The following is a 15,245-nucleotide window of genomic DNA, read 5'->3' as shown; positions in this document are numbered from 1 at the left end:
GGATAAAGGAGACAGATGGCGGGGCCATTACCCGGTGCGCCTCCTCCCACATATCGGCCGCTCTGTACATATTCACTGGAGACTTCCAGTCCTTGGCCTTAAGGTAATGGTACTCTGCCTCCCGCAGACGTCCCCCGGCCTCCAGTTCCTGGAGACAATCAGCAAGAAGGTTACTCACATGTCTGCGGGCCCGTATGGCGAGAGGCGAGCTGCGGCCAGAAGACTCACCTTGCCCAGGTGCAGATGGGTGTCCGTCACCAGGTCCGGGTGATGCCTGCTGACCAGACGGATCATGTCTTCATGCAGATTGTGCTTCTTGTACATGGCGATGGCGAGGTCAGGTTCATCCACTGTGATGTACAGTCTGTACGCCGCCCACAGACACACAATAAGGGGCAAATCATCACGGGGCAGCAATGAGTGAGGCCTCATATACAAGCGGTATCCGGTGCTGTGTGTGACCGCCGCCGTCCCCCGTAGACGACCTCTTACCTCTCGGCCTCCCGGTAGTGCCCCTGCTTCTCCTGCTCCTTGGCCTGGGAGATGTAGAGGACGGACACGTCTTCTGGGTTCATGCATTTCACGGCCAGCTATGAATGAAAGCATGACGGATGACAGATCGGACCCCGAGCCCCAAGAGCCGAAGTCCTGAATTCAGCAGCGGCCACCAGTGAACCCCCACTTGTGCATATGACCCAGGACTAACCGCGTGTGCTTGCTCCCAGCGGCCGGCGGCTGTGTACATGTCAATGGCCTCCTTGCTCCTTCCGGCCTTGATGTACATCTGCTCAGCAAGCTGGAAAGAGACGCACAGGGTGAGAATGTGCCGGGCCCCAGGTGTCCAGGGGCCCCGGGTGTCAGGGTGTGCAGGGGCCCCGGGTGTCAGGGTGTGCAGGGGCCCCGGGTGTCAGGGTGTGCAGGGGCCCCGGGTGTCAGGGTGTGCAGGGGCCCCGGGTGTCAGGGTGTGCAGGGGCCCCGGGTGTCAGGGTGTGCAGGGGCCCCGGGTGTCAGGGTGTGCAGGGCCCCGGGTATCCGGGTGTGCAGGGGTCCCGGGTGTCAGGGTGTGCAGGGGCCCCGGGTGTCAGGGTGTCCAGGGGCCCCGGGTGTCAGGGTGTGCAGGGGCCCCGGGTGTCAGGGTGTGCAGGGGCCCCGGGTGTCAGGGTGTGCAGGGGCCCCGGGTGTCAGGGTGTGCAGGGGCCCCGGGTGTCAGGGTGTGCAGGGGCCCCGGGTGTCAGGGTGTGCAGGGGCCCCGGGTGTCAGGGTGTGCAGGGTCCCGGGTGTCAGGGTGTGCAGGGGTCCCGGGTGTCAGGGTGTGCAGGGGCCCCGGGTGTCAGGGTGTGCAGGGTCCCGGGTGTCAGGGTGCGCCCCAGCACTGTACATCTCAAATACAGATTTAAGGACAGGACCCCCACAGTCCCGCACCCCCGTGTGGTCCTGAACTGACCTCGTGGTCCTGTACAGAGCGATAGTGATGGCCGATCTTCAGGTAGTAGTCAGCCGCCGTCCGCGACTCCTGCTGATCCAGGATCTGGACGGCTTTCCTCCACTGCCGAGCGCCTAATGCAGCGTCAATGGCCTTAATAAAGCAACTGAGGGGAGGTAACAGTGAGAAGACCCCTAAATCTGGAAAATATTCCCCCCCCAAACTGGAAAATATCCCCCCGAATCCAGACAATATTCCCCCCAAATCCAGACAATATCCCCCCCAAATCCTCACACAATATTATATCCACCTCAATCTCAGTAATAAACCCAGACCTCTGACAATATAACCCCCCCAACATCCGCCAATCATATAACCCCCACACACACCCGATCATTTAACCCCCCACACCTCCAATAATATAAGCCCCCACACCCGGATCATATAACATCCCCACACCCGATAATATTACCCCCTCACATCCCCAGATCATATCACCCCCAATCATATAACCCCCACACATACCCCCGATCATATAACCCCCCCCACATACCCCCGATCATATAACGATGACCCCCTAGCACCTCATATGCCCCCAGGATCGATGGCGGACGTGCTCACCCGGCCTCGATGTAGTGGTTTATGGCCGCGTCCAGCTGCTTCTGCTGCACCAGGTGATCCCCCCAGGACTCCTCCAGCTTCACCACGTCTGAAGGAAAGGCCACACGGGCCAGCTCCACCGCTGACAACACAGGAGACCCGGGGTAGGAGAACAGAAGAGAGAAGCATGTGCCCCCCACCAATGCCACAACTGACAGAGGCAGCCACAACCGACAGGAGGCAGCCACAACCGACAGGAGGCAGCCACAACCGACAGGAGGCAGCCACAACCGACAGGAGGCAGCCACAACCGACAGGAGGCAGCCACAACCGACAGAAGAAGCCACAACCGTCACCGGCCCACAGCGGAGACCACACGGTCAGCCCATCGCCAGAGACCCACTAATGACCGTGAGGTTCAGGCGCGCACATACATAACACCACAAACCAGAAAAGCATCCAGACATACACTGCATTGAAAAAGTATTCACACCTCTTGAACTTTTCTACATTTTTCATGTTACACCACAAATGTATTTTATTGGGATTTTCTGTGACAAAGTAAAAAGTATGTGTGACGTGTAAAGGACATGACACAGGGTTTACTGATTATTGTAAAAATATAAGTCTGAACATTGTGCATTAGTATTCAACCCCTGCAGTCAGATACCCCTAAATAAAGTCCTGAGTAACCAATTGCCCCCAGAAGTCACATAATTAGTACCCTGCATTTCCCCCAGGTGTGATTCCTTCTCAGTATAACTACAGATGTTCTGTGATGACCTCAATGGTTTGTTTGAGAACACTGGGGACCAAACCGCACCATGGAAACCAAGGAGCTCACCAGACAGGTCAGGGATAAAGCTGTTGAGAAGAGGAAAGCAGGGATAGGTTATAACAAAATAGCCCAAGCTCTGAACATCTCACAGAGCATCAATCCATCATCCAAAACTGGAAGGAGACTGGCAACCTCCCAAGACATGGCCGACCTCCTAACCTGCCATCCCGACAAGGAGAGCACTGATTAGAGAGCAGCCGAGAGGCCGATGGTCACTGGAGGAGCTGCTGAGATTAACAGATCAGGGGGAAGAATCTGTCCACAGAACGACTATTAATCATATACTCCACAAATCTGCCCGTTATGGAAGAGGGGCAAGAAGACATTTCTGAAAGGCGTAAGAAGTCCCATGTAGGGGACACAGCGAGCACGTGGAAGAAGGGGCTCTGGTCAGATGAGACCAAAGGAGAACTGTCTGACCTAAATGCAATAATGATTCTCTCATGGGGAAACACAAGATAACTTTGTCGTTATGAGACATTTTAATAGCTAACAAAAATAAATTACACTGCAGCTTCTTAGGTCACTTCCTCAGGCATGGTATGAAGAATGTATAAACACATTTCCACATGGTGGGTACCAGGAGAAAAAAAGAAGTGAAGATGAGGATACTATTAAAACCAATAAGTTTATTTAGAACTTCTTCTAAAAGTGTATAACACATAAAATAAATGTAGACATAGAGGGGGGGAAACGGAAACCTCCAAATACCTGGGAGGCACACCACAACACTAGAATATGAACTGGGAATCCAAAAAATAAAAGCTAAATGAATCTCTGACATGTGTGTCAAATATTAGAGAACAGAGCTGAAAGGATCCCAGATGTAAAAAGAATGATGATAACGAAGAACAGCGCACAGAGATATATACAGAGTAATGGTATATAGAACTGGAGGAAGGGTATATAGTAACTAAAAGAGGGAAGGCAAAAGAAGCCCCTAGAGTGAGAGCATGCGAATCTGCTAAAGCAATAAATCTGGCCCCATTTTGAAGAAGCTACACAGCGAAACGGCGCTTGTTGGGCGCGGGCAGCATCCACACCACTTTACCCTGATCCTTACCCGGGCGCACAGATTTTGGACACTAAGACCTCCGGTAACCACTTGGCCTTTTGAACTGCGATTAGGTGCTATATGACAATTACTTTTTGGCATACGTAGTGATATCCCAGTTCATATTCTAGTGTTGTGGTGTGCCTCCCAGGTATTTGGAGGTTTCCGTTTCCCCCCCTCTATGTCTACATTTATTTTATGTGTTATACACTTTTAGAAGAAGTTCTAAATAAACTTATTGGTTTTAATAGTATCCTCATCTTCACTTCTTTTTTTCTCCTGGTACCCACCATGTGGAAATGTGTTTATACATTATGTCGAAGTGACTATAGCCTTTGCTTAACCCCTTTACCCCCAAGGGTGGTTTGCACGGTAATGACCGGGCCATTTTTTACAATTCTGACCACTGTCCCTTTATGAGGTTCTAACTCTGGAACGCTTCAACGGATCCCGGTGATTCTGACACTGTTTTCTCGTGATATATTGTACTTCATGATAGTGGTAACATTTCTTTGATAGTACCTGCGTTTATTTGTGAAAAAAACGGAAATATTGCGAAAATTTTGAAAATTTCGCAATTTTCCAACTTTGAATTTTTATGCAATTAAATCACAGAGATACGTCACCCAAAACACTTAATAAGTAACGTTTCCCACATGTCTACTTTACATCAGCACAATTTTGGAACCAAAATTTTTTTTGGTTAGGGAGTTATAAGGGTTAAAAGTTGACCAGCAATTTCTCATTTTTACAACACCATTTTATTTTAGGGGCCACGTCTCATTTGAAGTCATTTTGAGGGGTCTATATGATAGAAAATACCCAAGTGTGACACCATTCTAAAAACTGCACCCCTCAAGGTGCTCAAAACCACATTCACGAAGTTTATTAACCCTTCAAGTGTTTCACAGGAATTTTTGGAATGTTTAAATAAAAATGAACATTTAACTTTTTTTCACAAAAAATTTACTTTAGCTCCAATTTGTTTTATTTTACCAAGAGTTACAGGAGAAAATGGACCCCAAAAGTTGTTGTCCAATTTGTCCTGAGTACGCCAATACCCCATATGTGGGGGTAAACCACTGTTTGGGCGCATGGCAGAGCTTGGAAGCGAAGGAGCGCCATTTGACTTTTTAATGCAAAATTGACAGGAATTGAGATGGGACGCCATGTTGCGTTTGGAGAGCCCTTGATGTGCCTAAACATTGAAACCCCCCACAAGTGACACCATTTTGGAAAGTAGACCCCCTAAGGAACTTATCTAGAGGTGTGGTGAGCGCTTTGACACACCAAGTGCTTCACAGAAGTTTATAATGCAGAACCGTAAAAATAAAAAATCATTTTTTTTCACAAAAATTATCTTTTCGCCCCCAATTTTTTATTTCCCCAATGGTAAGAGAAGAAATTGGACCCCAAAAGTTGTTGTCCAATTTGTCCTGAGTGCGCTGATGCCCCATATGTGGGGGGGATCCACCGTTTGGGCGCATGGGAGGGCTCGGAAGGGAAGGAGTTCCATTTGGAATACAGACTTAGATGGAATGGTCTGCAGGCGTCACATTGCGTTTGCAGAGCCCCTAATGTACCTAAACAGTAGAAACCCCCCACAAGTGACACCATATTGGAAACTAGACCCCCCACGAACTTATCTAGATGTGTTGTGAGAACTTTGAGCCCCCAAGTGTTTCACTACAGTTTATAACGCAGAGCCGTGAAAATAAAAAATCTTTTTTTTTTCCCCACAAACATTATGTTTAGCCCCCAGTTTTGTATTTTCCCAAGGGTAACAGGAGAAATTGGACCCCAACAGTTGTTGTCCAATTTGTCCTGAGTACGCTGATACCCCATATGTTGGGGTAAACTCCTGTTTGGACACACGGGAGAGCTTGGAAGGGAAGGAGCACTGTTTTACTTTTTCAACGCAGAATTGGCTGGAATTGAGATCGGACGCCATGTCGCGTTTGGAGAGCCCCTGATGTGCCTAAACAGTGGAAACCCCCCCAATTATAACTGAAACCCTAACACACCCCTAACCCTAATCCCAACAGTAACCCTAACCACACCTCTAACCCTGACACACCCCTAACCCCTAATCCCAACCCTATTCCCAACTGTAAATGTAATCTAAGCCCTAACCCTAACTGTAGCCCCAACCCTAACCCTAACCCTAGCCCTAACCCTAACCACACCTCTAATCCAGACACACCCCTAACCCTAATCCCAACCCTATTCCCAACTGTAAATGTAATCTAAACCCTAACCGCAACTTTAGCCCCAACCCTAACTGTAGCCTTAACCCTAACCCTAGCCCTAGCCCTAACCCTAGCCCTAACCCTAACCCTAGCCCTAACCCTAGCCCTAATGGAAAAATGGAAATAAATACAATTTTTTGATTTTTCCCTAACTAAGGGGGTGATGAAGGGGGGTTTGATTTACTTTTATAGCGAGTTTTTTAGCGGATTTTTATGATTGGCAGCCGTCACACACTGAAAGACGCTTTTTATTGCAAAATATATTTTTTGCGTTACCACATTTTGAGAGCTATAATTTTTCCATATTTTGGTTCACAGAGTCATGTGAGGTCTTGTTTTTTGCGGGACGAGTTGACGTTTTTATTGGTAACATTTTTGGGCACGTGACATTTTTTGATCGCTTTTTATTCCGATTTTTGTGAGGCAGAATGACCAAAAACCAGCTATTCATGAATTTCTTTTGGGGGAGGCGTTTATACCGTTCCGCGTTTGGTAAAATTGATAAAGCAGTTTTATTCTTCGGGTCAGTACAATTACAGCGACACCTCATTTATATCATTTTTTTATGTTTTGGCGCTTTTATACGATAAAAACTATTTTATAGAAAAAATAATTATTTTTGCATCGCTTTATTCTCAGGACTATAACTTTTTTTTTTTTTTGCTGATGATGCTGTATGGCGGCTCGTTTTTTGCGGGACAAGATGACGCTTTCAGCGGTACCATGGTTATTTATATCTGTCTTTTTGATCGCGTGTTATTCCACTTTTTGTTCGGCGGTATGATAATAAAGCGTTGTTTTTTGCCTCGTTTTTTTTTTTTTCTTACGGTGTTCACTGAAGGGGTTAACTAGAGGGCCAGTTTTATAGGTCGGGCCGTTACGGACGCGGCGATACTAAATATGTGTACTTTTATGGTTTTTTTTTTTTATTTAGATAAAGAAATGTATTTATGGGAATAATATTTATTTATTTATTTCATTATTTAGGATTTTTTTTTTTTTTTACACACTTGTAAAAAATTTTTTTAACTTTTTTACTTTGTCCCAAGGGGGGACAGTACAGATCGGTGATCTGCCAGTTTGCACAGCACTCTGACAGATCACCGATCTGTCTGAGAGCAGTGCAGCGTTACCAAGTGCCTGCTCTGATCAGGCTCTGTGAAGCCACCTCCCTCCCTGCAGGACCCGGATCCGCGGCCATCTTGGATCCGGGACTTTCTGCAGGGAGGAAGGTAGGAGACCCCCGGAGCAACGCGATCACATCGCATTGCTGCGGGGGTCTCAGGGAAGCACGCAGGGAGCCCCCCCCCCTGCGCGATGCTTCCCTGCACCGCCGGCACATCGCGATGTTTGATCGCGGTGTGCCGGGGGTTAATGTGCCAGGGGCGGTCCGTGACCACTCCTGGCACATAGTGCCGGATGTCAGCTGCGATAAGCCTATGACGTACTATTTCGTCCTTGGGAAGTAAAGCCCACCCCACATGGACGGAATAATGGCAGAAAGCGGTTAATATAGGACTATGGGAATAATGGTATGAAGAAGCAAATATATGCACAAAAGAAAAGAACCGAGGCACGGTCTAATAAATGGATATTTACATAAACTGAGCTCAGAGAAGGAATCCTTTAGGCTCTGTGCACACGTTGCGGTTTTTGCTGCGGATCCGCAGCAGTTTTCCATGCGGTGTACAGTACAATGTTAACCTATGGAAAACAAAACCCGCTGTGTACATGCTGCAGAAAAAAACGCGCGGAAACGCTGCGGTTTATTTTCCGCAGCATGTCAATTCTTTGTGCGGAATCCGTAGCGGTTTGGCACCTGCTCCATATTAAAAATCCACAGGTGTCTAAAACCGCAGTGGAAACCGCACAAAAAAACGCGATAAATCCGCAGTACTTTTTGCATTGCGGATTTAATCTAATCTGCTGCGGAAAATTCCGCAATGGAATCAGCAACGTGTGCACATACCCTAATTGGATTAGATTTGTGGTGTGAAAGTTTTATAGTCCCGATATTCAAGCAAGATCAGAGGCCTGGTGCCCTCACTGTCTCTGGAGCAGGTTCCTGGTGCCCTCACTGTCTCTGGAGCAGGTTCCTGGTGCCCTCACTGTCTCTGGAGCAGGTTCCTGGTGCCCTCACCGTCTCTGGAGCAGGTTCCTGGTGCCGTCACCGTCTCTGGAGCAGGTTCCTGGTGCCCTCACTGTCTCTGGAGCAGGTTCCTGGTGCCGTCACCGTCTCTGGAGCAGGTTCCTGGTGCCCTCACCGTCTCTGGAGCAGGTTCCTGGTGCCGTCACCGTCTCTGGAGCAGGTTCCTGGTGTCCTCACTGTCTCTGGAGCAGGTTCCTGGTGCCGTCACTGTCTCTGGAGCAGGTTCCTGGTGCCCTCACTGTCTCTGGAGCAGGTTCCTGGTGCCGTCACTGTCTCTGGAGCAGGTTCCTGGTGCCCTCACTGTCTCTGGAGCAGGTTCCTGGTGCCGTCACTGTCTCTGGAGCAGGTTCCTGGTGCCGTCACTGTCTCTGGAGCAGGTTCCTGGTGCCCTCACTGTCTCTGGAGCAGGTTCCTGGTGCCGTCACTGTCTCTGGAGCAGGTTCCTGGTTCCCACACTGTCTCTGGAGCAGGTTCCTGGTGCCGTCACTGTCTCTGGAGCAGGTTCCTGGTGCCGTCACTGTCTCTGGAGCAGGTTCCTGGTGCCCTCACTGTCTCTGGAGCAGGTTCCTGGTGCCGTCACTGTCTCTGGAGCAGGTTCCTGGTGCCGTCACTGTCTCTGGAGCAGGTTCCTGGTGCCCTCACTGTCTCTGGAGCAGGTTCCTGGTGCCGTCACTGTCTCTGGAGCAGGTTCCTGGTTCCCACACTGTCTCTGGAGCAGGTTCCTGGTGCCGTCACTGTCTCTGGAGCAGGTTCCTGGTGCCGTGACGGTCTCTGGAGCAGGATCCTGGTTCCCACACTGTCTCTGGAGCAAGTTCCTGAACTTCCTAGTGCCCGCACTGTCTCTGGAGCAAGTTCCTGAACTTCCTAGTGCCCGCACTGTCTCTGGAGCAAGTTCCTGAACTTCCTAGTGCCCGCACTGTCTCTGGAGCAAGTTCCTGAACTTCCTAGTGCCCGCACTGTCTCTGGAGCAGGTTCCTGAAATTCTGAGTGCCTGCACGGTCTCTGGAGCAGGTTCCTGGTACCCACTCTGTCTCTGGAGCAGGTTCCTGGTGCCTGCACTGTCTCTGCAGCAGGTTCCTGAACTTCCTAGTGTCCGCACTGTCTCTGGAGCAGGTTCCTGGTGCCCTCACTGTCTCTGGAGCAGGTTCCTGGTGCCGTCACTGTCTCTGGAGCAGGTTCCTGGTGCCGTCACTGTCTCTGGAGCAGGTTCCTGGTGCCGTCACTGTCTCTGGAGCAGGTTCCTGGTGCCGTCACTGTCTCTGGAGCAGGTTCCTGGTGCCGTCACTGTCTCTGGAGCAGGTTCCTGGTGCCGTCACTGTCTCTGGAGCAGGTTCCTGGTTCCCACACTGTCTCTGGAGCAGGTTCCTGGTGCCGTCACGGTCTCTGGAGCAGGTTCCTGGTGCCGTCACGGTCTCTGGAGCAGGTTCCTGGTTCCCACACTGTCTCTGGAGCAAGTTCCTGAACTTCCTAGTGCCCGCACTGTCTCTGGAGCAAGTTCCTGAACTTCCTAGTGCCCGCACTGTCTCTGGAGCAAGTTCCTGAACTTCCTAGTGCCCGCACTGTCTCTGGAGCAAGTTCCTGAACTTCCTAGTGTCCGCACTGTCTCTGGAGCAGGTTTCTGAACTTCCTAGTGCCCGCACTGTCTCTGGAGCAGGTTCCTGAACTTCCTAGTGCCCGCACTGTCTCTGGAGCAGGTTCCTGAACTTCCTAGTGCCCGCACTGTCTCTGGAGCAAGTTCCTGAACTTCCTAGTGCCCACACTGTCTCTGGACCAGGTTTCTAGTGCCCGCCCTGTCTCTGGAGCAGGTTCCTAGTGCCCTAACTGCCTCTGGAGGAGGTTCTTGAACTTCCTGGTGCTCTCACTGTCCGTCTGTGATAGGGTCTATCACAGTGATCAAAATGAACCAGTTGGAAAAATCTCCTATTGTTGCCGGGTGCCGGCCGGCAGATCTTGGCGTGTGCGCTATGCATGCTTCCGACATTTTCTTCAAGGAAGAAGACGCCGAGGACCGGGGGCCAGAGCTGGAGGGTCTGAGGATGGCAGAGATACCGGGGATGGGGGGGGGGGCTTGGTGGACCCCATTTCTGTCTACTCTGGTGTGCTAGATCATATCAGAAAAGAGAGAAATAAATGGGAAATCTGACTTTTTTTCTTTGCAAACGTCAATATTCGGTGAATAACGGCAATCACAAGACGGGGGACGGTAAAAACTGCTCAAGCTCTCCGGGGTCTCGGCTACTCTTGGTAGTAGAGACACCGGAGATTTTCCGATGCTGGGGGCGCTATAAACCTCATTTCTCAGCTCCGAGGAATAAGTACCCTTAACTGCCGCTAAATGGCGTATCGACAGTCGTTTAAGGACATGTTCTACCTACCCTGAGACCTATTCAGTGAGTGTTCGCACCCCTGAGATGATTGGCCTCACTGGGTTACCTGGCTCATGAATCTTGGGACGCATGTAGAAAATTCTGTGATCTCAGGGATAAAGTCTAGAAGGTTTGTGGAATCTGTACACAGACCTCTGATGACTCTTTTCAACTCCCTCATATATTTTGGAGTTGGGTCCTTGTCCAGTTTGGTGTAAAGTCCGTCAGCTGTCTGTGTGCTTCTGTAATGTAGTCGTCCATGTTCAGAAGGACTATGGCACCACCTTTACCTGCTGGCTAAATAGCGATCTCCTTGTTCTTCAGGCTGTGAATTGCCTTCTGTCCTGCACACTGATTTTAGGCGTCTCCTGTCTTTTCTTGTCCAATATCATGGACTGCACCAAATGTCTAAATGAGTCAATATATTGGTCCACAATGATGTTGCGGCCAGGATATTTGTTCTTGTCCTCTAGTCTGCTTAGAAGCCTCAAGTCTTCTTTACCATCAAAGAACTGCTCCAGTCTCAGTCCCCTGAAATATTGTCCCATGTCACCACAAAGTTCTGTTTTGTCTAGAGGTTTCGTAGGACAAGATGTGAGACCTCCTGAAAGCACACAGAGTTCTAGTTTGGTGGGTTTGTGAGATGATAATTACACAGCTGACTTTACCTGTGCCCTTCTGGCGGTTTGGCCCCATGCTGTTTTGCTTAGGCTAAGTTCACATTTGCGTTGTGCGGTGCTGCGTCGGCGAAAAATGCAAAAATGAACGCATGCGTCACAAAAAGCTGCGTTTTGCATGCGTTTTTGTGACGCATGCGTTCATTTTTGCATTATTTTTGGCGCAGAAAAAACTGCATCATGCAGCGTCCTCTGCGCCCTGACGCTTGCGCCAAAATGACGCATGCGTCACAAAACGCAAGACAACGCATGTCAATGCGCCCCCCATGTTAAATATAGGGGCGCATGACGCATGCGTCGCCGCGGCTGCGCCCGACGCAGCACCGCACAACGCTAATGTGAACCTAGCCTTAGGAGGACCTCCACTGGTCCTGCTTCCTGTCGAAGTCAGTGCAGTTTCTTTTTCTTGTCTATGAGATATGACTGCAGTGATGTGTGATAATGCAGCATTTAAAAAGAGGACTCCTTAGAGTTTATATTTAATGTAAAAAATATTTAGCACAGACTTATTTTTTCAACTGACTAACATGGTATCAAACTTTTTTTTTTTACTTTTTACCTAAATGCAAAATGCATTGTGTGAAAAAAAAAAAAAAACCTAACGCTGCACATCACCTTAAAACACCATCCCCACCATCACACATGGTGGTGGCTGCATCCTGCTGTGGGGAGGCTTTTCTTCAGCAGGAGTAAGGAGGCTGGTGAGAGGTGATGGGGAGATGAATGGCGCCAAATGCAGGGTAATCATAAAGGAAAACCTGCAAGACAAGGCGGCAGAATGCCAGCAGGACAACAACCCTAAATATCCTGGAAAATTCCAGAGAATCTGTAACAAGACGTGAAAGTTACTGATCACAGACGTCTCCATTCCAATCTTACTGAACAAGAGCGAGTGTGCAAAGATGACGGGGCAAAATGTCACCTCTAGATGTGCAAGACCGACCCCAAAGACTGCAGCAGTAACTGTAGAGAAAGGTGGTCCTACAAAGTACTGACTCCGGGGATGAATACAAACGCAAGCGTCACGTCACAAATACTTGTTACTTTGTGTTGTATCACAGAAAATCACAATAAAACACATGCACGTTTGTGAAAAATTGTGAAAAAGTTCATGGGTGTGTGAAGACTTCTTCGAGGCAGTGAATCACACGGCACAGCCGCCACTCACCTTTGCGGAAAGCAAAGCCCTTACAGTAGCACTCTAGAGCCCGACGGGAATTGTTAGTCTTCTCCAATAGATCGCCGGCCTGCGATATGCAAGAATGGATCACGAATAATGCGACAAATCCAGAACAAGTTATACACAGAAAGCGAAAGAACGTAGCAGAAGAGCGAGAAGAAGATAAAGTATAACCCAAGGACTACGGATCTAGAACAATTAGCGTGCGCACAGATTTGGTGCGATTTTTCCTTGCAGATTTTCTAGATAGACCTGAAGCAATCCTGATGCCACGTGAATGAGGAACCTGAAGGGTCACGCACACATCGCTTATTGGGACTTGGTGCAGAAAATCCTCTGCAGCGTCAATTCTCTGTGCGCTTTTCACCATTTACTTCACTCAAATCAGGCAAAAACGTACCGATAACAAGCGCTTTTATACGCCGCTTATTTCATGCCACGAGATGCAGAGTTTTTATTTAACGCGTGCACATACCATTAAGAAAAACATATGGACATAGAAAAAAAAATGAAGAAACTGGAGAAATAAAGATCCAGAACATTAAAGCGATGAGGAATAGAATTCTACTACAAGATATAAACAGATGTGTGCAAGATATGGAAGGAAGCATCACCCTCCACAAAGAGGAGAAAGCATCAGAGAAGGGCCTACAGCGAAGAAAGAAAGAGGATCTACAATACGGCATGGACGGGGAGAAGGATCTACAATACGGCACGGATGGGGAGAAGGATCTACAATACGGCACGGACGGGGAGAAGGATCTACAATACGGCATGGACGTGGGGAGAAGGATCTACAATACGGCACGGACGGGGAGAAGGATCTACAATACGGCATGGACGTGGGGAGAAGGATCTACAATACGGCACGGACGGGGAGAAGGATCTACAATACGGCACGGACGGGGAGAAGGATCTACAATACGGCAAGGACGGGGAGAAGGATCTTCAATACGGCACAGACAGGGAGAAGGATCTACAATACGGCACGGACGGGGAGAAGGATCTTCAATACGGCATGGACGGGGAGAAGGATCTACAATACGGCACGAACGGGGAGAAGGATCTACAATACAGCACAGACAGGGGGAGAGATCTAGAATACAGAACAGACGAAGAGAAGGATCTACAATACGGCACAGACAGGGGAGAAGGATCTACAATAAGGCATAGACAGGGGGAAAAGGATCTACAATACGGCACAGACGGGGAGAGATCTAGAATACAGAACAGATGGAGAGAAGGATCTACAATACGGCACAGACGGGGGAGAAGGATCTACAATACGGCACAGACGGGGGAGAAGGATCTACAATACGGCATGGACGGTGTCACGTTATGGTATGAAATATCATAAGTAGTTCTCTTGCTAGCCTGCGTGGGCTAAGCCCTCCTTCTTGGAGTGATACTGCAACAGTTGTAGCTGCAAATTCCTGGCTTTCCTTCTCAGAGAGTGTGGGGGTTAGGAGAGCCAAAAGTATTTACGACCGGCATTTCCTGTGTAAGTTCTCGTTCAGCTATAAGTGAAGTAGAAACTTCGAGGATCCATGAAAGATTCTTTGTTTAGTTTTTGTTAGATATTAGGCAAACGATTTAAGCTAGAAATACCAAAATATATATTCTTATTCTCACTCGGTGTACCTACCCATTCCCCGAAACACGGGCTTCTAACTCCGTCTGGTAAAGAAGTAGGGTTTTCTCTGTAAATATGTATCCCAGATAGGACATATTTGATCTCATTAGAATGCTCACGTGAATCCGAGATGAATGATGGGTTGGTTAGGACTATGAGATGTTTTGTAGCAGAATTATAGAAATTAGATATAGGTTAGGGTAAAATCAGTAAACTGAAGAGGTAGGAGGGACGAGGTGATCCAACCCCTTTCTGGGATGTTACAGGCTTAAGCTATGCACACATCCCCAGCTTTCTTTCTTGTCCTATTTTCCTGGAAGAGCTGAGTACATCCCATGAGCTGGGACGTATGGAAAACTGCCCTAGCCTGGTTGCCTGTCATGCTTTGAACATGTGAGTGTTGCTTTTTTCTCATTTATTCCCTTTATGTTATAATTACCCTTGTACATATTTGCAATTGTCTCATTTGTAACATCTTTATAAAATATTTTTGATAAAGCACTGCCTAATTTTTTATGGGATATAATATTATATGTTAGTTCATTCTCCATGCTCTAAACGTACCCTGTCTCTGGAAGAGAATTACGCTACTGTTGTGTTGGGTTAGCTTCGGACCCATTTAATCGAAGCTGGTGGCAGCATACATTTTGTACTGGGTAGTTGGGTGGCGTTATAGCGACTGCGGCGTTGATAATTATTGTTCCTGCCTAAGTGGGAGTAGTTTATCGCGTCGCTGCAGCGTGCCCAATAGCCAGTACATAGCAGGCAGCCTGTCTGGCGACTAATTACCCTAGGTGCAGTACCTAATCTGACCTGAGAGTAAGGGGGGCGCCAGAGAGCTGCAAGTGTTAAGTGGAACTGTAAGCGGGATATACATAAATCCCTGCAGTTCGTGGTATATAGAAAAGCAGTGGGATACCTAAAATAAGCCCCTGCTGTAAACTAAGAGGTCAATAGCCTTGTGAGTGGTTTTTCATCACATCGTGGAGTGGAGGGATAACTAAGATAAGCCCCCCTGCACATGTGATAGCCGTCTGTTGGCCTAAAGTCACCTCAATCCGTGACGTATGGGTGAC

At 48.6% G+C, this 15,245-nt stretch overlaps 1 protein-coding gene across 1 annotated transcript in view; it reads right to left on the bottom strand.

Annotated features, from left to right (window-relative positions):
- IFT172 (intraflagellar transport 172) overlaps window positions 1-15,245 on the bottom strand; it is a 115,672-nt gene that overhangs the window by 35,093 nt on the left and 65,334 nt on the right. Inside the window, exons 23-29 of the mRNA XM_069728618.1 lie at window positions 12,525-12,603; window positions 2,045-2,165; window positions 1,445-1,589; window positions 707-796; window positions 493-590; window positions 229-364; window positions 32-148 (exon numbers count right to left, since the gene is read on the bottom strand). Coding sequence (XP_069584719.1) covers window positions 32-148; window positions 229-364; window positions 493-590; window positions 707-796; window positions 1,445-1,589; window positions 2,045-2,165; window positions 12,525-12,603 — 786 coding nt within the window. The remainder of the gene's footprint in view (window positions 1-31; window positions 149-228; window positions 365-492; window positions 591-706; window positions 797-1,444; window positions 1,590-2,044; window positions 2,166-12,524; window positions 12,604-15,245) is intronic.

This window comes from Ranitomeya imitator, chromosome 5 (genome assembly GCF_032444005.1).
Source record: "Ranitomeya imitator isolate aRanImi1 chromosome 5, aRanImi1.pri, whole genome shotgun sequence".
Taxonomy (NCBI): Eukaryota; Metazoa; Chordata; class Amphibia; order Anura; family Dendrobatidae; genus Ranitomeya; species Ranitomeya imitator.
The sequence above is the reverse complement of the archived record's forward strand: the minus strand, read 5'-3'. Positions and strand labels throughout refer to the sequence as shown.